This window comes from Urtica dioica, chromosome 8, assembly GCF_054948205.1.
Source record: "Urtica dioica subsp. dioica isolate 48M chromosome 8, U.dioica_male_clone48M_v1_H2, whole genome shotgun sequence".
NCBI lineage: Eukaryota > Viridiplantae > Streptophyta > Magnoliopsida > Rosales > Urticaceae > Urtica > Urtica dioica.
The window spans coordinates 18,504,190-18,529,760 of record NC_142763.1 but is presented as its reverse complement, the minus strand read 5'-3'; the positions used below and the strand labels follow the sequence as shown (position 1 = coordinate 18,529,760).

Here is a 25,571-nt window from a genome sequence, read left to right as displayed (position 1 = left end):
GAGAGAGAGAGTTTAGTGGATTGGTTTGTTATTTTTATTTATGTATCAGCGTGGAATGGAAGTGGCATATTAAAAGAAAACGTGGATGAAAATTGTGAGGGAGAGAGAGAGAGATAGATAGAGAGAGAGCATGGAAGAGGAGAGAAGAGAGAGGTTGGTGGAAAGAGAGAAGAAAATGGGAGATGGTTTTTTAGGGCTAATGAGTGAAATTGTGGAAGAAGTGAAATCTTTGAGCTGTATTAGTGGGCCAATGGTGGTCGTGAATTTGTCTCAGTACTTCTTGCAAGTGATTTCGATAATGATGGTCGGTCATCTAGGGAAACTCTATCTTTCATCCGCCGCCATTGCCATTTCCTTCTGCGCCGTCACTGGCTTTAGTCTCCTTGTAAGTCTACAGATCAAACCATCTTCTCTAATTATAATATTTTATTTGTTTGATATAGTAGAAACTAGAAAGAAATTAAAAAGAAGAAATATACTAGTAGGTTTGAGATACCGTTAATGTTACTGTGCCGAGACTCAGATTTTATGAGTATTTATACCCCTTATCGTAAGGGTTTATTGTGATTTTCCGTGAAAGAAACCGATAGATTTCAAAATAAAAAATGATACCTCACATCAAGTCACTATTCCAAATCCATGATGTTGATGTTCTGAATCTAGAAAAAACCAACCAAACAAAAAATTCTCAATTTGAAGCCTAGTCCTCAATAGTCACGGCAAAAGAGTAGAGCGGTACTAGTGAAGTCAGGAAGAATAAATAAGAAAATACCAAATTACAATAAAATAAGGTATTAAAGTTAAATTACAACAAAAAAACATTAAAATAAGGCTTTTTGGGCTTTTTGGCCTTTTGATTTAATATATTCAAATACCAAAGAAAAAAAAAAGCACATAATTAATTATTTTTTTATAAGTTGGGGTGACGGGCCACCCCATGATTCATGTGGGTCCGCTCTTGCTAATATACATATATAACGGAAAAACGGTATCAAATAGTTCAATTTTAATTACAAAAATTTACCGATATAGGCCACATATAGATAAACGTTTGAGTTTTAATCAGCGTTTTATAAATTTTCTGTAAATAGTAAAAAAAATTGTAAATGTTTCGTAGATAGCCATATTTACTATAAAAATTACTCTGCGTTTTTGGTTATTTTGATAGCGTAAATAGATTTACATGATTATTTACAAAAAATTAACGAAACGTTGGCTATTTCAAAAAATTTAACGTTTCATATAGCTAGATAACCACTAGACCCTTTTAATTATAGTTTAATTATTATGTGCTATAGCGAAGTATAAATGCCATCAGTTTTAAAATCCTATAATCAATTTGAACAGAGACAATTAGTTATGAATAACCAATTTTAAAAATTATTAACTGATTTTTTAATTTTTATTCTAATTTGGAACAAAGTTATATGAAAAGAACTTTGTTTGAACTGACACCGGTTATGAAACCGGATAATCGATATTTGGATAACCAGTTTCAGACCTTGATAACTGCTTTTTAAAATCGGTTTTCAAACTAGATATCGATTATTAAAATTATGTTAACCAAAAATTTGTATAACTTTGATTTGGACCAATTCGATCCAGTTATTGGTCCAAAAATTTGAAAACCGAAAAATTTAATTTTGATTTCTAAAACGGGCCTAAACCAAATTGAACCAAACCGGTTTCAGCCCTAAAAAAAATCCTTCATTTAAGTGAAACAAATGAAAAGAAAAAAAAAAACTAAATTTTTGAAGATTATTTGACTTGGCAAGTATGGAATGGCTGGCGCGTTGGAGACTCTCTCCGGCCAAGCCTATGGTGCTAAGCAATACAAAAAGGTCGGAGCCCAAACAAACACAGCAATCGTAGCCCTTGCGTTTACGTGCCTCCCTCTCTCTTTCCTTTGGATTTCTATGGGAAAATATTGATTTGGATGGGACAAGATCCGTCAATATCCAAAGAAGCTGGGAGATTCGCTCTCTTTCTTGTCCCCGCGCTCTTTGCCTACGCAGCCATTCAGCCCCTCGCGCGATACTTCCAATCGCAGAGCCTTATCGCTCATTTGTTGGCGAGCTCGCTCACCTCTATCTTGTGCCACATGGCGCTCTGTTGGACCCTCGTGTTTCGGTTTGGGCTAGGGCATCTTGGAGCGGCTGTGTCCATCGGTGTCTCTTATTGGCTCAACGTGACTTTGTTGTCTCTTTACATGCTATTCTCGCCCTCGTGCGAGCCCACGCGGGCTCCACTTTCTTTCGAGGTTTTATGTGGTTTCCGAGAGTTCTTGCGCTTCGTTGTTCCTTCTGCGGTGATGGCATGGTAACATACATTTTACCTTTTAAGTTAAATTAGCTCCTATAAGTTTACTATGTATTTATTTGAGTCTATTAGGTATATAGTCATATTTACAGTTTCGCATTGATATATAGTCAACGTTTCGTTAATCTTAGATAAGTGACAATGTCCATGTATATACATGTGTAAATTGACGTAAATACCTCACTATTTTATTTCGGTGAAAGGGTAAATCAGGAATGACACGTCATTTTTATGGCTATTTATTTAAGATTTACGAAACGTTGACTGTATAGCAATCTCATATGTATAAATTGGCTAATTTCCGAATTTTTTGTATTTATTTTCTTTTCTGATTTATATTTTGCAAGCCTTGAGTGGTGGTCATTTGAGCTTCTCATACTCTCCGGCTTTCTTCCTAATCCCGAGCTTGAGTCTTCAGTCATGTCAATATGGTATGTCATCGATCTATATATCTCGCTCTATATCTATATATTTATACACTACTACTATTTTGGGTTTGGACAATCGTTACAAAACACATGCATAAATAATTCTTTTTCCCAAGGCTATTTCAATTTTGCATGTTAAAGACCTATATATGTATGCATTTTAGGATGGAATACTTTGAGCATTAATGTAATTATTATGTTTGCATGCTTATATGGTTTGTATACGTTTCTCTGAGAGTATGTACGCCGTTGAAATTCTGATTGTATTCTCCTAATATTTATTCTCCGTACACTTTTATTGGTCATTTTGGGACTCAAGAGTTTAATATCCTGTCAATAACTTGTAAACTATTATTACAAAAGATATCTCAACATTTATTTCTTGATCAATAATTGATATCTTATATTTGTCTTTCAATTTTTTTAAAACAGTTTATCAACGATCACTACCCTTTACACAATACCCGAAGGGCTTAGCGCGGCTGCAAGGTAATTACGGTTAATTATTTGAGGCATACTCATCTTTATTCATCCTATCACGTAGCTCAATAAAAATTAAAAATTAAAAAAACTATAATATATAAATTACCTTATATGTTTTGTTTGGTCTTTTTATCTATTCGACGTGGGACGTCCTTAACAATTGTTGCTATAGCATGGAGAATTAAACACGTGACCTTTTTATTTTTGGTGCTTGATTATTAATATAATATGATGCTGACTCTTTGAGCTCACTTAACATGAGTCAAATTCGACAAAGAGTAACTTGTGACCTTATAAATCTTGTTTGGCCTCTTAATATTTTTCTGACATCAGATTCTTATCATGTTTTTTTTTAACATGTTCAAACACTAGAGATTTATTTTATAAATTGTTTTTATTTGTTTTACGAATAGCACGAGAGTGGCAAATGAATTAGGAGGCGGTGATCCTCGAGCAGCTCGGCTTGTCGTGCAATCAGTCATGTCACTTGCGGTCTCAGAGGCTCTCCTCGTGAGCTCGACTCTCTTTGTCGGCCGTAGCGTTTTGGGTCACCTTTTTAGCAATGACGAGGAAGTTGTGAAATACGTGATCTCAATGGCCGCTCTAATTTGCATTGGGGTCGTATTCGATAGTTTACAATGTGTCCTCTCGGGGATCGCCAGAGGATGTGGATGGCAAGATTTGGGAGCCTTTGTCAACCTTGGAGCCTACTATTTCGCCGGAATTCCCATTTCGGTCACACTCGGATTTTGGTTCGACTTCAGAGGAACGGGACTATGGGTTGGGATTGTGCTTGGTTCATTTCTACAATCACTTCTTCTTTCTCTAGTCATAATTTTCACAAATTGGGAAAATAAGGTTAGTCTTTCGTGGCGTTTAAGATATAATCTATATTTCTTAAATGATTTATATCGTATAGACCGGTTGATATTGTTAGTTATTGCCATACTAGTAATAAGCTATATAGATATAAGAATACGTCGTAATTGGAGCATTCATGGACTTTGGGTTGAACTTAGTATTTTTAACATTCCATTCCAATGTTTTATTATTAATAACTGTGGACTTTGATACGCGTAAGATATTGTAATGTTGCAGGCAACGATGGCCAGAAGGAGAATATTTCAAGGAAGATCTTTAGATGAAGATAACAGAGTGACCGATCACGTAGCTTTACTAACTTAAATTGAACACGCATGAAAATATAGACCGAACAATTTGACATTTTCTAAAGGTTGTCAAATTCGCAATCTTAGGGTCAAAGGACTATTGACCCCAGTATGATTGTTAGAAGAATCTATGATGTCTGGTTATGAGGCATTGAGAGTTGGGGACTCTATAGTTCTTCTAGGTATCTTCCGAAGGTACTGAATTGACCAGTGCACTTCTAGAGACAATATAAGAACAAACCATTTAACCTCTTATGTCTCGAAGTCACTATGTATGAATTGCATCATGCTTACCTTAATCCTGAAATGAGACATGTCATTTCACACCTTAGTATTCTCATTTGAGAAAGTCAAAGTTCGGACTCACTATGTGATTCCGAACAAGGCCTATTGGTGAAGTACTAAGTTGTGAGTCTGTCATGAGTAACTTTGTGAAGTTCTCATAGATATGGAATTCATGTACAAGATTGCTGAAATGCAATGTATGTCACCTCATGCTTTGTTCCTTGGACTGTGAATAAATGAACTGGCCAGTGTCCAAATTGAGTCTTGACTCTTTTGGATGAAACAATGTGACTTGTTAGCTCCTCGTCAATACATTGTTTCTAACTTATTCACAAGCGACAAAGGAGTTGAGGAAATAACAGCTAGAAGGGTAAAATGGTAATTTAGTAAATCCCGACTAGCTGATGACATTCATGAAGGGTAAACATAGATAATATTCAGTGGATCCGCTCATCATAATTAGGTCGAATTCTTGAGTAGAAAATAAATTCATTTGAACCGAGAGATTTTCAGTGTCAGCTCTTTAGTGGAGTCAGTTCGCATTAAGCTAAACTTGGAAAAGGTTTGTGAACTTTTGAGTCCAAGTGTTTAGCTCAAGCTTTGTTCATTTGGGTCCATGACGTCACTGTCACGAATCACATCGATAGGAATAGTTAAACTGGAAGCTAAGTCAAAACAAGAACGAAAATAGTCAAAAGGGTATTTTTGTCTTTTGAGACAAAGGATGAAATGAATGTCAATAAATTTTTGGACAAGTTCATTTGATGACTTAATGTCACTCGGCCATGACTTGATCATTGGGCCTTGTGAATTAATTTCATTTCATAAGAATTTTATTGAAAATTCTTAATGGGCTTTTCTTATGATGTTATGAACAAATGAAGAAAAATCTAGAAGGCTTCTAGAAAGTCTTACACGCCCAAACCCAAGAGAAGAGAGTTTATTTTGTGCATAAATGTATTTAGATACTTGCCAAAAGAAAAAGAGGAAACAAATTTGCATATGGATGCACATGGGAATCGGCCAACTAGAGAATGGAACAAAATAGGAAACAAATCCAAGCCTTTAAAGGCATGAGTTGGGCGCCCAACATGGGTAAAGAGGAAACTAGTTTTTTGCTCATGAATATGTGATATTTTGTAGAAGAGGAAACTACCTTATTGAAGGTAATCCCTCTCCTATAAATAGGGCCCTCATTCTCATTGTTTTCTCATTCCACACAAGTTAGAGATTGAGAGACTCTCTCTCTAGACATTGTGGCCGAAAATCCTCTCTCCCTCTCTCTAGTTTATTTTCGATTTTTTCTTGTCTTGGCACCTAGGTCCTCACTCGACCTAGTGTTTAGCTCTGCGACTTCGAGACTCGTTCTTAAGTCGTAGTGTTTAAAAGTGCCCACTCACTGATTCCTTCTTTTCGAGTGATTTAGTGATAGAAACTTTCGTGGTTGCTCGAGGTGCCGAGGAAAGAAAGAGAGACGTGCTGCGAGGGGAGACGAGCGTTGCAAACTTTCCAAAAGCTTCTTCAAAGTTCAAGCTTCAAGAAAGGTTAGTAAACTTCTAGCTCATATTAGTTTTTAATTACATGTACTTGCTCTTTGTCTAGGTTAGTAAAAACTGTTTTTACTTGTAAAGAAATTTTTTAAAATTCCGCCGCTTCCCGAAGCGTTTAATCTTTTTCTTAAACCCTAGATCAATTCCAACAAATGGTATCAGAGCTATGGTCAAAGATTAGCATGTACATGTTTTTAAAATTATGAGCTTGAAAATCGTTTTCGAAAGTTTACTAATTTTGTGACAAGTTAGAATTGTAATCTTAGATTTTTTTTAATTTAATGCTCTTGTCTTTAAATTAAAAAGCATGTTGATTTTCTATGAGTTTGGGATGTTTTTAAAACACATTAGAATCAGTTCTAAAAGTTTTTAATTTTTTATATTGAAAAACGTGTTTTAAAGGTTTGAGAAATTTCGAGTAAAATTTTGTGACTAGTTTTGATATCTTGCTAGTTTCTTATTTTTACTTGAATCGTTTTATGTATGTTGTTATTTCTTTTATTCTATGTTATTACCCTGCTAATAAAACACAAATAAAAGCTTTAAACAACATCTTAAAACGTTCCGTTACACTCGATTCTTTTTCGCACCTAAAAAGGACCAAGCTTTAATTTATTTCTTTTTCTTCGAGCTGGAGTAAACCCGCATTAAAAGTGGCATAACTCTCTTCTCAGAAATCGAAATTTAATGATTCTTGATTCAAATTAAAGCTCTGTCTGTCCTCTGTCCAATGCCACCGGTTTCGGCTCAAAAGGACATAGGAGCCGCCAGATATGGCGATTTTACTCCGAGGTGCGCGGCTGTCTAAAACTCCAGTTTTTAGAAATCCGGATTTTCAAACCCCACTACCATGAGTTATAGAACTCTAATGAGAAAATTTTCTTGAGCAAAAATGTTTTTCATATGATTATAAACATGATGTGTAAGATTAAAATGTTTTGATTTTTGAAAGTTTAATTGAAATTGAATTTTTACAAAACTAGTTTGAATTTTGAAAAACCGTTTTCACTTTCAAACTTGAAAAATATTTTGTCATCCAAATCAAATAAATTTTCAAAATGTTTTCAAAACTATATCTATATCACATATGTTCAAAATCTATATGCTCTTGAAAATTTGAGTGGGAGGTCTCCTTGTAGACAAGCCGAAAAATAAAAAGATGTGTAATCTCAAACTTTCAAGTGTTCGAGTGAGTTGAAGTTCACACTTCCCTCACACACTTTCCCGAAATAGAAAATAGGAAAAGATCGAGTATGTACCTTGTGCCTTTATGCACTAATACTGCTCTGAACATGTCGATCTAGGATTCTCTTCTAGTTGTCCGCTCTGTCGCTCTCTAACTAGGAAATTTGTTTCCGAACTTAAAAGAGTCGATGAACCAACTCCAAAAACTAAGTGGGAGGGTTATACTTGTTGTTTGTAACCCACGATCCCCAACACTAATGAAAAGTGCAAGTGTCGCCGGACTAAGAGTCACCCTCGTGGCCCTCTCTTAAATGAGAGTACTCAAGGGCGCTTTGCTCTGATCATTGCTCAATGAGCTACGTCCGAGAGTGAGACGATGATGACAAGACCTCCCCTCGGCGGATTGTTTTTCAAAGTCAATCTTTTGGACTAAGTGGTTGGTTACACACTTAGACTCAATCCCTAGTAATCCTCCCTCGAGGCCCTGCGAAAGGATGTGAGTGATCAAACCAATTTACAAGGTGGCTAGTCAAAATTGATGTATTGACATCTTGGCTATGCATTAATGATGAGTCATTTACTTATGAAAGGAGACTCGTTGCGGCCTTCCCTCGAAGGAGTAAAGTGTCATTTCGTTCATAACACCTTTGGATTTTATAAAGTCTTAATAAAACTTAAATCCTAAACCAAAGACTAATCATAAACTTGTTTCAACTTATATAGGCAATATGTCTCTCAACCATCTCTCTATCTTTCTTTCCTCGAACAAACTCGAAAACGAAAACTACGTAGATTCGAAACGTAACCTCGACATAATACCTACCGTTAACAAGCACAAATGGGTACTCACCACCCCGTGTCCTCCTCCGACGAATGATGATTCAACTCAAGAGGACAATGATGCCTTAGCGGCCTGGCTTCGATCCGATGAGATTGTGAGGTGCTATATCTTGGCATCTATGAACAATATGCTGAAAGAGCAACATCGTGACATCGAGACTGCCGCCAAAATGCTCTACAATCTCCTTGAGATGTTTGGAGGGCAAGGACGTCAAACAAGGCAACAAGCAGTCCAACAGTTTATGAACTGTCACATGAAGGCTAGGACTCCTGTTGGAGACTTTATGATACTGATCATTAGTTTTCTGAATAAAATGGAAATCCTAGGATCTAAGATTGATGGGAAGAATGTCATAGATATAATCTTAGAAACTCTCCCCGCATGTCTTGATACCTCCAAGATGAACTACTCCATAAACAAGCTAGAGTACACTATTACCAAGCTTATAAAGGAGTTTCACACTGCTGAAGGTCTCACTAAGAGAAAGAGGAATCAAGGAGAGGCACATGCTACTGAGCAAAGAGCCTCCGCCTCTGGAACTAAGAAGAGACCTCACAAGGCCGATAAAAAGAACTGTCCTGCCAATCTCAAAGCAAAGGAACATAGTATTGTACTAGTTACCGAAGCATGCTTAGTAGCTGATAATGTATCAACGTGGATTCTTGACTCCGCTGCTACTAACCATATTTGTTGTTCCTTGAATGGTTTCAAGAAAACCAAAAGCTTAGAGGAAGGCGAGTTCTGTTTCAAATGGGGTGATGGGAGCCTGGTGTCTGCAAAGGCTGTGGGATCCGTGACGCTGTCTTTTGAAGACCGCACTTTAAACTTGAATAATGTATATTTTGTTCCTACCTTTGGGAAGAACTTAATATCCGTTGCTCGTCTTCGTGAGCAAGATTATTGTTTAAAGTTTATTAAGAATGGAATTCGTATTTCGTTTCCTGATAATTCTTTTGTCACTGATGCATGTATGAAGAATGCTCTTTTCCACATCTATCCCACTCAACCTTCTCTTTTAGACACCGAAATAGATAATGATCTAATTAGGGAGCCAAAGAGGATCAAACTTTCTGAATCCTCCGATCTAACAAAATCAACATACCTCTGGCACTTAAGACTTGGTCATATCAGTCTAGATAGGATTAAGAGACTTGTGAGGGACGATCCACTCCAAGCCTCTGCAATAGGTTCACTACCTACTTGTGAATCCTGCATAGAAGGAAAAATGACTAAGCGACCTTTCTCCGATAAGGGTCGAAGAGCCACTGAGTTGCTGGAACTAATACATTCTGATGTATGTGGTCCGCTCAACCAACAGGCACGTGGAGGATACGAATACTTCGTTACCTTCACTGATGATTACTCAAGATATGGGTTTGTCTATTTGCTTAAACACAAATCCGAGACCTTTAACGTATTTAAGGTCTTTAGGGCTTTAGTGGAAAAGCAAACTGGCAAAGTGATCAAAACCCTTCGATCTGATCGAGGTGGTGAGTATATGTCTGGAGAGTTCGATGACTTTCTTAAAGAAGAAGGTATCACTCCGCACCTGGCACACCTCAACAAAACGGAGTGTCAGAGAGAAGAAACCGAACTCTTATGGAGATGGTTAGATCAATGATGAGTTACTCATCACTCCCGCTTTCCTTTTGGGGATATGCCCTCGAAACAGCCACCTACATTCTGAACCAAGTTCCGTCCAAAACGGTTCCTGGTACTCCTTATGAACGATGGACTGGCCGTAAAGTGAATCTTGGCCGCATCCGAATTTGGGGTTGCCCTGCACACGTGCTGAGGCAAAAGACTAGCAAGTTGGCTAGTAGGTCAGAATTGTGCCTGTTTGTGGGATATCCAAAGGAAACCAAAAGTTTTACTTTCTATAGTCCCGAGGACGATAAGACTTTCGTTAGCACGAATGCTCGTTTCCTCGAGGAGGACTTTATGAAGGATGCGAAACCTAGAAGCAAAATTGTGCTTGAAGAAAAGTTGGGTGAGGAAGCTTCTACCTCATTTGTAAGAACTGTTCTTACCCCAACTGAAACACAACCTAACTCATCAGAATCTCGTCAAGTAGTACTTCGACGTAGTGGGAGGGCTACTCAAAAGCCTGACAGGTACATGTCTTATGGAGACTCTCTTGTAGCCATCTCTGACATGGATGATCCTGTTTCCTATAGCCAAGCGATGGCTTGTTCTGAATCAAACCTTTGGCTTGACGCCATGAAAGTTGAAATGCACTCGATGTATGTCAACAATGTCTGGAAACTTGTAGACCTTCCTGAAGGGATTAAACCCGTAGGGTGTAAGTGGATATACAAGAAGAAAAGGGGTCCTGATGGGAACGTCGAGACGTTCAAAGCACGACTTGTGGCGAAGGGTTATACCCAACAAGAAGGGATTGACTATGAAGAAACCTTCTCGCCAGTCGCGATGGTTAAATCCATCCGCATACTCCTATCCATAGCAACAGCTCTCGACTATGAGATCTGGCAAATGGATGTCAAGACAGCCTTTCTGAATGGCAATCTTGACGAGCGCATTTACATGGCTCAACCAGACGGTTTCGTGGATAAAGGTCAAGAGACCAAGGTTTGTGAGTTGCTTAAATCCATTTATGGACTAAAGCAAGCATCTAGGTCATGGAATATTAGATTCGATGAAACTGTAAAGAGCTTCGGCTTTGAACAGTCAATAGATGAGCCTTGTGTTTACAAGTTAATACACGAAGGAAAAGTTGTGTTTCTGGTACTATATGTCGATGATATACTACTCATTGGTAATGACGTGGGTAAGTTATCTGAGGTTAAGGTCTGGCTGGCAAAGCAATTCGATATGAAGGATCTAGGAGAAGCCGCGTACATTCTGGGGATCCAAATCTTTCGAGATAGGAAAAACCGGACCCTGTCGCTCTCTCAAGCATCTTATATTGATAAGATAGTGGATCGCTACTCGATGCAAGACTCCAAGAAGGGCCAAACACCCTTTAGGCATGGAGTTTCACTCTCTAAGGACCAGTCTCCCAAGACTGCACAAGAGATTGAAGACATGAGGAAAATTCCTTACGCCTCTGCCGTAGGAAGCCTCATGTATGCTATGCTTTGCACTAGACCTGACATCTGTTTCGCCGTTGGCGTAGTTAGCCGTTTCCAATCCAACCCTGGACCCGAGCACTGGATTGCTGTTAAGCATGTTCTTAAGTATCTTCGAAGAACTAGGAACTTGATGCTTACATACTCAGGTACTGACCTGACTATGACGGGATATACCGACTCCGATTTTCAAGCGGATAAGGATTCCAGGAAATCCACTTCTGGATCTGTGTTCATCCTTAATGGTGGAGCTGTTGTGTGGAGAAGTATTAAGTAATCTTGCATTGCTGACTCCACAATGGAAGCAGAATATGTGGCTGCTTGTGAAGCATCCAAAGAGGCTATATGGCTTAGAAAATTCCTTAAGTATTTGGAAGTTGTTTCAAACGTCGACGAGCCCATGACCCTTTATTGTGATAATAGTGGGGCTGTCGCTAACTCAAAGGAACCTAGAAGCCATAAGCGCTCTAAACATATTGAGAGAAAATACCATTTGATTCGAGAGATCGCGTAGCGCGGAGACGTGGAGGTGAAGTAGATCTCTGGCAGATCCATTCACCAAGGCCCTAGCGAACATGGTCTTCGACCAACTTCGAGAGGGATTAGGCATGTAGGACTACTCACATCTTCTTTGAGTCAAGTGGGAGTTTGTTGTCAATGGTGCCCACAAGAAGAGTAGTAGTGTCTATTTATGTACATTTGATGTCATATAGTCTTACGAAGACTCTTGCTTGTAATTGCTTATTCATTTAATAATAAAGTTGAAACGTTCATTCATTCTTTCTTTATTTGAAGATTTATGATAAAACCTTAGTCTTTTAGTCCATAAACAAACTTAACAACGTACGAAGAGACAAATGTAGATTTGCATGAACAAACTCTTCGTAGTTTGCTTAAAACGATATATTCGCAATCTTAGGGTCAAAGGACTATTGACCCCGGTATGATTGTTAGAAGAATCTATGATGTCTGGTTATGAGGCATTGAGAGTTGGGGACTCTATAGTTCTTCTAGGTATCTTCCGAAGGTACTGAATTGACCAGTGCTCTTCTAGAGACAATATAAGAACAAACCATTTAACCTCTTATGTCTCGAAGTCACTATGTATGAATTGCATCATGCTTACCTTAATCCTGAAATGAGACATGCCATTTCACACCTTAGTATTCTCATTTGAGAAAGTCAAAGTTCGGACTCACTATGTGATTCCGAACAAGGCCTATTGGTGAAGTACTAAGTTGTGAGTCTGTCATGAGTAACTTTGTGAAGTTCTCATAGATATGGAATTCATGTACAAGATTGCTGAAATGCAATGTATGTCACCTCATGCTTTGTTCCTTGGACTGTGAATAAATGAACTGGCCAGTGTCCAAATTGAGTCGTGACTCTTTTGGATGAAACAATGTGACTTGTTAGCTCTTCGTCAATACATTGTTTCTAACTTATTCACAAGCGACAAAGGAGTTGAGGAAATAACAGCTAGAAGGGTAAAATGGTAATTTAGTAAATCCCGACTAGCTGATGACATTCATGAAGGGTAAACATAGATAATATTCAGTGGATCCGCTCATCATAATTAGTTCGAATTCTTGAGTAGAAAATAAATTCATTTGAACCGAGAGATTTTCAGTGTCAGCTCTTTAGTGGAGTCAGTTCGCATTAAGCTAAACTTGGAAAAGGTTTGTGAACTTTTGAGTCCAAGTGTTTAGCTCAAGCTTTGTTCATTTGGGTCCATGACGTCGCTATCACGAATCACATCGATAGGAATAGTTAAACTGGAAGCTAAGTCAAAACAAGAACGAAAATAGTCAAAAGGGTATTTTTGTCTTTTGAGACAAAGGATGAAATGAATGTCAATAAATTTTTTGACAAGTTCATTTGATGACTTAATGTCACTCGGCCATGACTTGATCATTGGGCCTTGTGAATTAATTTCATTTCATAAGAAGGGAAATGACCACATCTAGTAGTCATTTCAATATTTTGGACCAAAATATTGAGTTTCTTGTTTTGGACACTTTTAGTAGTTGCTCATGTGAGCAAATACAATCTTGCCCTTTAGTATGATTTTTTATGTTGAAAATACCCACATTGGCCGGTTCAGGTTTTTTTAAAAAAAACTGAGTTTCACTTTCTTCTACATTCGCGCTCTCTCTCCTCCGACGGTTTCTCTCTCTAAAGCCATCACACCCACGTCTCCGAAATCGTCGGGAAATCAACAACAACAGCAACAAAACATTCTCTCAAGTATATCTCTACATTCTCCATAATTTTTTCATATATATACGAAGCCCTCTTTCTTCTCCATTGGTTTTCCGGAAACCTAAAAACCTAAATCGCAGAAAATGACGAAGCCAGTGATTGAATCGCCGGCGTCAGATGAAGAAGAGACATCGCCATTCGAGTTGAAGGTTCGAAAGAGAAAAGCAAGTATAAATGAGGTACATTTCTTCACTTTGAGCGTTTGGGTAACTTTTTGATATCATGCCGAGTGAGTTTGAGTTATTATTTATGTAAACAATATTGGGTGATTATGTATGTGATTGTAGAATTCTTTGATCTACATTTTCTGTGTTTGGAAGACGTCATAGGCCACAAGGATGTAATTGTAGACATATAAAGCTATAGTCACTAGAATTGTAGATGTTTATGTCTACAATTTCATACAATTTCGACATCTACAATATCTGAAATTGTTGACTTTTATGTCTAAAAGTTTTGTGAATGTAGTCATTTATATTTACAGTTCATATAATTGTAAACTTGTAATGCTCTTCGCTAGAATTCTTGTGTATTTCATATTCTTTTTTATACTATACTAACATATATATTTGCAGCGGGGATTGTGGCATGTTCGTGATCAAGGCAGTTGAGTACTTGACCCACGGCGTACACATGTCTGGTTTAGACGCATCTCTCATGAACATGTTTAGACGGAAGCTCACGATTGATTTATTCCGTCATGGGGCGGTGAAACTTGCGACCGGCTACGGATATGACGACGAGTTTCCGACATCTTTGGACTAGATTTTTATGTTTACATGAACTCAATCTCAAACTATGAAGTTACTTTTAAAACTATGGTTTTGGTATGTTTTTGTTTTGTTCTGGCCGTGTCTAAAGATGTATACAGTGATGTCTACAGTTGTCGTGATTGTAGACATATATATCTACAATTTGACATTTTATGTATACAATCACAACAACTGTAGACATTAATGTCTACAATCACCACAACTGTAGACATTAATGTCTACAATCACCACAACTGGTAGTTTTTGTTTTGTTATGGCCGTGTCTAAAGATGTGTACAGTGATGTCTACAGTTGTAGTCATTGTAGACATATATATCTACAATTTGAACTGATTGTAGACATTTAATGTCTACAATCACAACAATTGTAGACATAAATCTCTATAATCACCACAACTGGTAGACAATGAAGTCTATAATTTGAACAACTTCTATCATGTAATGCATTCAAGACGTAAAAAAGACATACTTCTATCATATAAGTCGTCATTCAAACTCCAAAACAGAGTAAATACACTCCAAGTTCCAAAAAGATATTAAATACACATTCAAAGGCGTACACTCAACCGTGTTAGGAGTTGATCTAAATCCTGGAGAAACTAGCCTCTCCCTTACTGCCTCATGCCCTTCCCGTGGCTCTTCAGATATTTCCAAAATCATATGAAATCTTCCGAATACTGTGGGTTCGACCCATGTACCACTGTGTTTCAAAAATATATATATTTCTGACATTCTTGCATAGGAGAAACGCATATATGATTTTGTTATTATCATGTATGAAAAAAATTAAATGTTTACAATGAGAATATTTGTAGAAATGTATATCTACAATTACACCAATGAAGTGTAATTGTCTACAACTGTCTACAATTATTGTAATTGTAGAGATACAGGTAGGCAAGAGCAAGATAGTAAGCTATATGCAGGCTTACACTTTTCCATAAGATCAGTAGAGAAATAAACGAAATTAAAATAGTTGATTTTATGTATTTAACTGCATACAACATGAGTAATTTTTTAATTAAAATAGCCGTTCACTGATCTGCTTCTTGAGCTCATCATTTTCCAGCAAAGGACATTCCATAGCCCATTCATGTTCAGCGTCTCCAGACTTGAAAATCTCCAACTATAACGAAATTCCAAAAAAAAAAATTAATAACAAGTCATGAAGTATATCAGCATTTTCTTTGATGGTCATGCTACGAATAGTCATCAATAGAGTTCAAAAACAATAATAAAAAAGATTAATAAAGAGGAATACCTTTGAAAGTGGAAACGAAAAATAGCATTGAAATTTCTCTTCTTGATATCGTGTCAACGTTACGCTTCGTTTTGCAGCCAGCAAGATAAAGTTCATAGCTGGATGAAATATGAATAACATAAATATGCAGTAAGGCTAACATAGCTGGATGAGATGAAGTTCTTCATGATATGAATAACATAGCTGGAAAAAAAGTACTTACCTTAAGGTTATGGACACTACTAATTAAGGAATATATCGTTGGGGCATTCCTTGATCTTTCTTCTTGAGCTCATCACTCTGTTCCAGCAACAAGGGACATTTCTTAATCTGCAAAAGTCACCAGAATCCTATACAACATGTCGCCCGGGGAAAACTCGAGCCTCTTGGGAATTTCGTCGAACAGTTGGGGTGCTTTCTCGAAGAGCTTCGAGTTGTTGCACGCAGCGAGTCTTCCGGCGGGGACGGAGGGTTTTAGGGCTCCGTCGAGGTCGTTCTCGGATCGGAGCTTGGGAGATGACGGAGATAAGACGAGGAGGCCATTATGGGAGCTCGGATTCTTCAGACCCACGGCCATGGATGCCTCTGAGCTCGACTCAACCCAGGCCCAAATCGCCGATCTCCACGCCGAGCTCGACATCGAGCGCATAGCACGAAGGAAGCTTACGAAGAAGCTCAGCGACGAGCGACGCGCGAGGAAATCGGCGGAGCACGCGTGCGATGGCTTGGCGCGCGAAAATGGTAGGAATGAGGAGCGAGTTCGAGGACGAGAGGAAGATGCTGAAGATGTGCGAGGTATTGAGAGAAGCAAAGGGTTCAAATTCAGAACGAAATAGAAAAAGTCTCTGCAGGGCTTGAATGAACAAAAATAAAAATTAAAGGACAAACCGGGTATGAATTGTTTATCTCTCCTAAACTCACTACTAAAAGTGTCCAAAAACAATGAACTCAATATTTTGGTCCAAAACAATAAAATGACTACTAGATGTGGCCATTCCCTCATAAGAATTTTATTGAAAATTCTTAATGGGCTTTTCTTATGATGTTATGAACAAATGAAGAAAAATCTAGAAGGCTTCTAGAAAGTCTTACACGCCCAAACCCAAGAGAAGAGAGTTTATTTTGTGCATAAATGTATTTAGATACTTGCCAAAAGCAAAAGAGGAAACAAATTTGCATATGGATGCACATGGGAATCGGCCAACTAGAGAATGGAACAAAATAGGAAACAAATCCAAGCCTTTAAAGGCATGAGTTGGGCGCCCAACATGGGTAAAGAGGAAACTAGTTTTTTGCTCATGAATATGTGATATTTTGTAGAAGAGGAAACTACCTTATTGAAGGTAATCCCTCTCCTATAAATAGGGCCCTCATTCTCATTGTTTTCTCATTCCACACAAGTTAGAGATTGAGAGACTCTCTCTCTAGACATTGTGGCCGAAAATCCTCTCTCCCTCTCTCTAGTTTATTTTCGATTTTTTCTTGTCTTGGCACCTAGGTCCTCACTCGACCTAGTGTTTAGCTCTGCGACTTCGAGACTCGTTCTTAAGTCGTAGTGTTTAAAAGTGCCCACTCACTGATTCCTTCTTTTCGAGTGATTTAGTGATAGAAACTTTCGTGGTTGCTCGAGGTGCCGAGGAAAGAAAGAGAGACGTGCTGCGAGGGGAGACGAGCGTTGCAAACTTTCCAAAAGCTTCTTCAAAGTTCAAGCTTCAAGAAAGGTTAGTAAACTTCTAGCTCATATTAGTTTTTAATTACATGTACTTGCTCTTTGTCTAGGTTAGTAAAAACTGTTTTTACTTGTAAAGAAATTTTTTAAAATTCCGCCGCTTCCCGAAGCGTTTAATCTTTTTCTTAAACCCTAGATCAATTCCAACAAATGGTATCAGAGCTATGGTCAAAGATTAGCATGTACATGTTTTTAAAATTATGAGCTTGAAAATCGTTTTCGAAAGTTTACTAATTTTGTGACAAGTTAGAATTGTAATCTTAGATTTTTTTTAATTTAATGCTCTTGTCTTTAAATTAAAAAGCATGTTGATTTTCTATGAGTTTGGGATGTTTTTAAAACACATTAGAATCAGTTCTAAAATTTTTTAATTTTTTATATTGAAAAACGTGTTTTAAAGGTTTGAGAAATTTCGAGTAAAATTTTGTGACTAGTTTTGATATCTTGCTAGTTTCTTATTTTTACTTGAATCGTTTTATGTATGTTGTTATTTCTTTTATTCTATGATTATTTGGTGCTATATTTTATGAAATCTATGTCGGTATATAATTTTCAAAAAATTTTAGGAAGATTCATTTTATGTTTAAAAAATTTGACAAAATCTTAAGCCGTGAATTTTTTTTCCCTTTAATGTTATTATCGAATCTCGATCACTTTACCATCGATGATTTTTTATATTTTATAGAGTCATCGTCGAGAATGTCGCTACAGTCCGACCTATAGGTTAAATCAATGCTCGGATTCTTCTGTTTCCCGTCTCTCAATCGATTTTTTTTCGCAGTTAACCGTCTTTATATTCGTATTTGAGCATTATATATGAAAATAGTAAGAGGTTTTTATTACCTTTGCACACAATTGACCTTTTTTTTCCCTCTCATCCACTGTTTATTTTATTGAAATACTTAATTGTACTCTTGTTCGAACCTTGTAACTAATGTCACAAAAATGCGTGACGGAACATTTGGTCATCCAACGGAAAACGAAAGTATATATTCGAAATTTGATTCAAGTGTTAACAACACATCCTAGAAATGAAAAAAAAAACAAACCTACATAAATAAAAATATAAAAGTACACACGCAGCTTGGTATGTGCTACTACTACACATTTACTACCGGTGGACAATAAATACAACACCCACCAAGCCTTTGACATAAAAACGTTTGACATAACTTTGCAGTTAAATATAGATTTGACTTAAGTTTCAAAAATGAAAAAAAAAATCCCTAAAAAAATTTACATTTATGAAAAAAAAAAATCATACACATACCGTTGGTATATGTACTAAACATTTATTATCATAGTTGAAGTAAAATAACGAATAAAAAAATACACACTGTCCAAGTCTTTGACGAAAAAATAGGATATTCACACCGCTAACCCTTATTAATGTGACGACCCGACATTTCAGACCATCTTACTTATCTTACTTTTTAAAACTTACGAAAATTTGAGGTAATTTTTTTTTTTTAAAACATAACTTAAAATATAAAGTTTGAAACTCATAACCTAAAAATAAATTTTCATTTAAAACTTGATGAACGAAAACAATCAAAAAGTCGAAGTTGCATAATCGGAAATTAAAACCCAAAAAATACCATTGTGAAATAAATACCATAAATAAAGTCTTAACCTTTGGTCAAAGTTTTCTCTCTGCGTGTGTTAGTCAGAGTTTTTCGCCTGTCCCTCCACTGCCTGAAGATGGAGGACTTATGCGACAAGTGGTCCGATTTGGGCATTGAGGAGGACGAGGAGGACGCGGTTCTGGTCCTTGAAGATGAAGAGCTTGCTGGTACCAGAGCCGACTTGTCGGGATGCCTTCTCGGGAAGCTGCTAAGAAGGAAGCCCTTCAACCGTAATGCTCTCAAGTCTGTTATGGCGAGCATATGGAGACCTACTGGGAAGCTCGAAATCAGCGACCAAGGCGATGGAGTTTTCTGCTTCAGATTTGCCAAGGAGGCTGACAAAAAACGTGTCTGGGATACGGGCCCCTGGATGTTCGACAAGTCGCTTCTGGTGTTGAGTGACCCGGAAGCGGAGTGTGGCATAGACGACGAGTTTCGATGGGTGGAGTTTTGGACCCAACTGCACGGAATCCCGATTACAAACCGGTCGGTTAAGATGGGTGAACTGGTCGGGAATAAGATTGGCAAAGTGGTCACGATTGACAAGGACAGAGATGGTAGAATCAGAGGCGATTTTATCCGTGCTCGTGTGGCCCTGGATGTGAGCAAACCTCTGGTGAGGGGTATCTTCGTTAAACTGGGCACAAGTGACAGCAAGACGTGGATAGCCTTCCGATACAAAAGATTGGCTGACTTTTGTTACGTTTGCGGAAGCCTGGGTCATGGTAGCTCGGACTGCTCGAAAAAAGAAGGAAAAGATGGCGAGGCTGGGAGTCTCAAGTATGGGGCTTGGCTGAGGGGTGAAGTCCCAAATAGCTTGGCTGGAGGAACTCGGAAATTTAGCGGCACGGGTTCGTCTGTGACGCAGGGGTGGTCTGGCCCAAAACCACCCCCTGAGCCGACCGGATCAAGTGGTTCTCCGCCGAGGGAAAATCAGAGAGGGCCCAGGGATAGAGCTGAGGGAAGCGGGAGAGGCCAGAGCTCGGAGGGGATCAATGGGGCTCACCAGCCGGGCGCCTCAAATCCTTCACCGGCAGCGATGGAGGTGGACGCGCAGAACAGTAGACCGAGGAAGACGGCGGAGGAAGATCTGCGAAGCCACCACGGCGCCAAAACTGCTAGGATCTCCGATTCCGAGCCCAAGGAAACTGACGAGGAGTACCGGAGTGGTTCGGCTGGGAACCTCGGGACCGGAAAAAATGGCGCAGACCTGGAGAGAGACCATCGGACCGAGAAGCCTGGCAACGGACCGTTGGGAGGTGGGGCTGATCTCCAAAAAGGGAAAAAGCAAACCTGCTGCTCATCAGCTGAGGAGGGTTCTCGCCCGAAATTGGGGGTCTTCGCCAAAACTGGTATTCTGGTGCACTGTTCTGGGTCTGACAAACGAAAGGAAGGTGAGGGGGTGACTCTCGGCGTGGGGCGCGAGGAAGAGGGTCTTACCTCTGAGGCTGGGAAAAGTTCTGTACCTGACAAGGTTTTTGAGAGCCCTTTAAGGAAAGATGAAGCTGACTTTACCTTTTGCCCTAGCACTTCCCCTACTTATGTTGGGAAAGAGGCAGCTGACGTGAAGTCCCCTACTAAGATGGGCTCATCTTCTCTGACTTATTCTCTGATGGGCCCTACTACCAGGATGGGCCAACTCCCTCCCTCTGCTGAGATGTTGGGCCAGGGAGATATTTTAAAGCCCAAAAGCAATACAGACTCCCATTTTCATGAGGGCCCATTAACGCTGAGTTCTACTGTGGCCAAGAGAAAGACCACTACTTCCAGGAAGCGCGCGCTGGGAAATAACACGACGACGCCCGACAAGTTGAGGGCTCACGAGTCCGGGCTCGGGCTGATAATCAACGGCGAAGGAGGGCCCGGGAAGAGGAAAATTAATGAGCGTGTTAGAGTGGGGAACGTGAAAAAGATGGCCCGCATGTTCGAAGGCGATGGCGGGAACCCGCACGCAGGCAATGACACCCCCTTGGGTCCAAAGAGCGTGCAGAGCCCATCCCGCGTGTACCAGGTTAGTACTTCTTCCTCCTCTTTATTACCGAGTGATTCTGGGGAGGTTATTTTGTTTGGATACTCGGAGTTAGATGTTGGCACCTTAGGAGCTTCTGCGTTGGCGGATCCGACTGAGGATGGTTCTTTTGAGAGAGCGGCGCCCCTCGTGGACGAGGGCCGCCGAACACAATGATTGGCGTTATCTGGAACGTCCAAGGGTTAGGGAACCCTGGGACGAAGAAGGCCCTCCGCTCTCATGTTGTTGATTATAAGCCGGATTTTCTCTTCCTTTCGGAGACTAGGCTTAGGAAAGATATGGCAGAGAGGGTGAGAGTTCTTCTAGGTTTTGAGAGTTGTTTGACGGTTGAGTGTCTTGGTAGGAGCGGAGGCTTAATGCTACTCTGGAAAAAGCCGGTGAAGTTTCTACTTCGGACAATGTCGAGATATCACATCGAGGGTAATTTGGTTGGGAGTGATGGGATTTCTTGGAGGTTTGTGGGGATTTATGGGGATCCTGTGGCCTCGCAGAGGAAACACACGTGGGACTTGCTTCGACGGCTCCGTGCTAACCATGTGGGGCCCTGGCTGGTGGGTGGAGATATGAACGAGGTGGTTTCGAATTCGGAGATAAGAGGGGGCCGTGACAGAGGCCCTGGCCAACTCGCGGCCTTTCGTGAGATGGTTGTGGATTGTGAGATTCAGGATCTTGGGTTTGAGGGCGACATGATGACGTGGCGTAGAGGTCGGATCGAGGAACGTCTGGATAGATGCCTTGCCAGCCAGGAGTGGCGGGACCTCTTTCCACTGGCAAGTGTTCACCACTTGCGGTTTTGGAATTCGGACCATAGACCCCTCCTGCTGAGTACGAGAGGCTTTAGACGAGCGCACCGGGCTAGGAGACCTGAGAGGTTCTTCTTTGAGGAGGCCTGGTGTGGGGAGCCCGAGTGTGACGAGGTGGTTCGCCGAATTTGGGAGAAGGGCAGAGAAAACGCCACGGGGCAAGACTTGTTGACCTCGATTGGTCAGTGCAGAGATGAGCTGTTTCGCTGGGGTATTAGGAAGAATCGGGGGATGAAAGACCGGATCGAGAAACAGAAGGAGATTGTTGACTTAGTGGGCAGATCTGGACCGGATTTTTGTATGGAAACCTTCCGTCGTGAGGAGAGACAGCTGGATGCCTTGTTGGAAAAAGAAGAACAGTTTTGGAGACAAAGGAGCAGAGCTTCCCGGATGAAGTGTGGAGATAAAAATACGAAGTTTTTTCACCGTAAGGCCACCACGAGACGCAAGAGAAACAGAATCAGTGGACTGTTCGACGAGGGAGAGGTTTGGAGAAGTAGCGGGCCGGAAATAGAGGGTGTGATCTCCAGGTATTTTGAGAATATCTTCACTTCTGCGGGGCCGTCTCAGCAAGATATCAGGGCTGTGGTTGAGGGTATCCAACCTAGGATTTCGGAAGAGATGAATTCTGAGCTTGAGCGGCCGTTCGTTTTGGCTGACGTGAAGAATGCGCTTTTCTCGATGGACCCTATCAAGGCCCCGGGAAAAGATGGCTTCCCGGCGATCTTCTATCAGAGGTACTGGGATGTGGTAGGAGAGTCTGTGTCGGAAACATGTCTTGGAATCCTTAATGAGGGAAAAAGTGTGGGGAGCATTAACGATACAGTCATCACGCTTATCCCGAAGGTTGAGGATCCGCGGAGGGTGAGTGAGTTTCGGCCTATTAGTCTGTGTAACGTCGTCTACAAGATTGTCGCTAAGTGCCTGGTGAACCGCCTCAAAGGCACTATGCACGTGGCTATATCAGAGAATCAGAGTGCGTTTGTGGGGGGTAGGCTTATCTTCGACAACGTCATGGTGGGCTTTGAGGCGCTACACACGATGAAGAGAGGCAGGTTTGGGAACGGTAGATGGGCCTCCCTTAAGCTAGACATGGCTAAGGCTTACGATCGGGTTGAATGGGCCTACTTAGAGGCGGTGATGCTGAGACTGGGGTATAGTGGCGAGTGGGTGGAAAAAGTGATGAGATGTGTTTCCTCGGTCAGTTTTGCCTTTAATATTAATGGGACCACTCGGGGCCATGTGATTCCGCACCGAGGTCTTCGTCAAGGCGACCCCCTTTCTCCTTTCCTTTTTCTCTTCTGTTCAGAGGGACTTTCGAGTCTCTTCAGAGCGGGAGAACGGGCGGGTGGAATCAGTGGGGTCAAGTTTGGAAATCTCCGAGTGTCTCACCTCTTGTTTGCCGATGATAGCCTGATGTTCTTTAGAGCGTGCCCGGAGGAGTGCAAGATAGTGGCAGAGATCTTACGTTTATACTCAGGGGCGTCGGGCCAGCTAGTCAATTTTCAGAAATCCGATGTTTGTTTCGGGAGAGATGTTGAGTTGGAAGAAGGGGAGCTTCTAGCTGAGACCCTAGGTGTTCAGAGGACGGGTTGCCATAAGCGCTACTTGGGCCTCCCTGCTTTCTCTGGTCGTAAAAAGAAAGAACTCTTCGAGTATGTGAGAGAGCGCATCTGGGATAAGATCAAGGGATGGAACGGTCTTTTTTTCTCACAAGCTGGCAGAGAGGTGCTTATTAAGTCCATTCTTCAGGCCATCCCGAGTTACGTGGCCTCCTGTCTTAAGCTTCCGAAGGCCCTGGTTTCCGAGATCCACTCGGCTATTGCTAGATTTTGGTGGGGCAACTGCAACGGAGCCAAAAAGACCCACTGGTGTGCTTGGGAGGTCCTCGTTAAGAACAAGACGGATGGGGGTATGGGCTTTCGAGACTTGGAAAAGTTCAACCAAGCTCTTATTGCTAAAAACGTGTGGAGATTCCTTAGACGGCCTGACAGTCTGGTGGGCAAGGTCTTCAGAGAGAGTTACTATCCACACGGGGACATCTTGACTGGTCATTGCGGATCGAACAGCTCTTTCATGTGGCGTAGCCTAGTTTGGGGAAGGGAGATCATCCTGGCTGGCACGAGATGGAACATTGGGGATGGCGAATCAGTCATGGTTATGGGTGATAAGTGGATCCCTAGGCCTAGATCCTTCACGTGGCTCGATCCCCCTCTGATTCCCCCCGATATGAGAGTTGCGGAGCTGATGAGGTTAGACGGTGATTGGGACGACATGCTCATTCGGGCCATGTTTACTGAGGAAGACGCCAGAGCTATCCTGAGCATCCCTTGCGGGGGTGAGGGGATCCCGGACAGACGACGTTGGCACTACACAGAGGATGGAGAGTACACGGTCAAGAGTGGGTATCGAGTGGCTATGGAGGCCATCCATGGAGCCAGTACGTCCGATCGGTCCCTGATGGAGGAATGGTGGAGGAAATTCTGGAAACTTAAAGTCCCACCTAAAGTGAAGCTCTTCATTTGGAGAGTGTGCAAGGGCCGGATCCCGACTCGCACCGTGCTTCTCAGGATGAGAATTATCACTGACGACCGTTGCCCTGTCTGTTCGGGAATGGCTGAGACGGCTCATCATGCTCTCTGGGGCTGTAAGTGGAGTAGGAAAGTTTGGAAAGAAGCGGGCTTCGGTGGGATCCTCCCACCGCACGGGGAGGGCGAGGCTTTTGACAACATTTTCAGAGCGGCTGATTCCCTTGAGGTGAGTAAATTTGAATTCTATATCACTATCATCTGGGAATTGTGGAACCACAGGAACAATATCGTCTCGGGGAAAAGAGCTTGGAGCCAGACAGAGCTTGTTCAGTGGACGGGGAGCTTCCTCGAAGAGTTCAGAGACGCGAACAAGACTACTGCTCGGGGAGAAGAGAAGAGGACGACCAAGCCTAGATGGACCCCTCCGACGCAAGGAACAATCTCGGTGACTGTGGATGCTGCGCTAGATCGGGACCAGGGAGGGTTCGGTGTGGGGTGCATTGCTCGCGACCACACCGGAAAGGTGCTAGCCTCGCAAACGTTTTCCCAGGCTCGGGATTTTACCCCCCCCCCCCAACTTGCGGAGGCGGTTGCGGTCCTCCAAGGCGTAGTTTTGGCCAGGAGCATCGGCGGGTCGAGGTTGGAGCTTCATTCGGATTGCTCGGAGGTGGTCAAGGCTGTGGCAGGGAGGGAGACCCCTACGATCGAGCTCGGGACGGTGTTGCATCACATCAAGAGAGAGGTAAACAATTTCATTGAGTTTAAAATTTTGCATATTCCTCGTCTTTGTAATATCGCGGCACACAACTTAGCCCGCTTTGCTGTTACTCATAGTTCGAATTCGAGATGGATGGGGCTTGTCCCTCCGTGCTCGGAAGAGGCTATTAGAGCCGATGACAGAGAACTTCAATCCCACATGTCGGGATAGTTTTGTCGTACTTGGTTTTCTGTGTTGGTTTCGTGGTTGTTTGTTTGTTCCTAATCTCTTGTAACCACAGTTTTCCTCCGCCATACGTGAGGGCTTATATGATATCTCCGTGGCACCGCCCACGTTTCCAAAAAAAAAATAAAGTCTTAACCTTTAACGAAATTGAAAACATAACTTAAACCATGAAAAATAAAACCTTGGGTTTGGCTTATTGAAAAACTGAAAGCAAAGTGGAAGTCTTTTATTCTCGAAAACGGTAACCATAACCCAACCCTCTCGCTATCGCCGCCGCTGATCCACCCT

General features: G+C 41.1%; 1 protein-coding gene, 1 long non-coding RNA gene and 1 pseudogene across 2 annotated transcripts; 2 read left to right on the top strand and 1 right to left on the bottom strand.

The window, feature by feature from the left end:
* Positions 1-199: 199 nt before the first annotated feature.
* LOC149388490 (protein DETOXIFICATION 14-like) lies at positions 200-4,445 on the top strand (annotated as a pseudogene).
* A 10,842-nt stretch (positions 4,446-15,287) lies between these two features.
* On the bottom strand, positions 15,288-16,062 carry LOC149388489 (uncharacterized). Its single transcript, XR_016300554.1, has 3 exons — positions 15,847-16,062; positions 15,645-15,742; positions 15,288-15,509 (listed from the first exon to the last, which is right to left on the bottom strand). It is a non-coding gene; the product is annotated as an uncharacterized LOC149388489 (long non-coding RNA).
* Positions 16,063-21,158: 5,096 nt separating this feature from the next.
* Positions 21,159-25,268, top strand: LOC149388488 (uncharacterized). The gene has a single exon (XM_089622445.1). The coding sequence runs from the start codon at positions 21,159-21,161 to the stop codon at positions 25,266-25,268; it is 4,110 nt and encodes a 1,369-aa protein (XP_089478571.1).
* Positions 25,269-25,571: the final 303 nt, after the last annotated feature.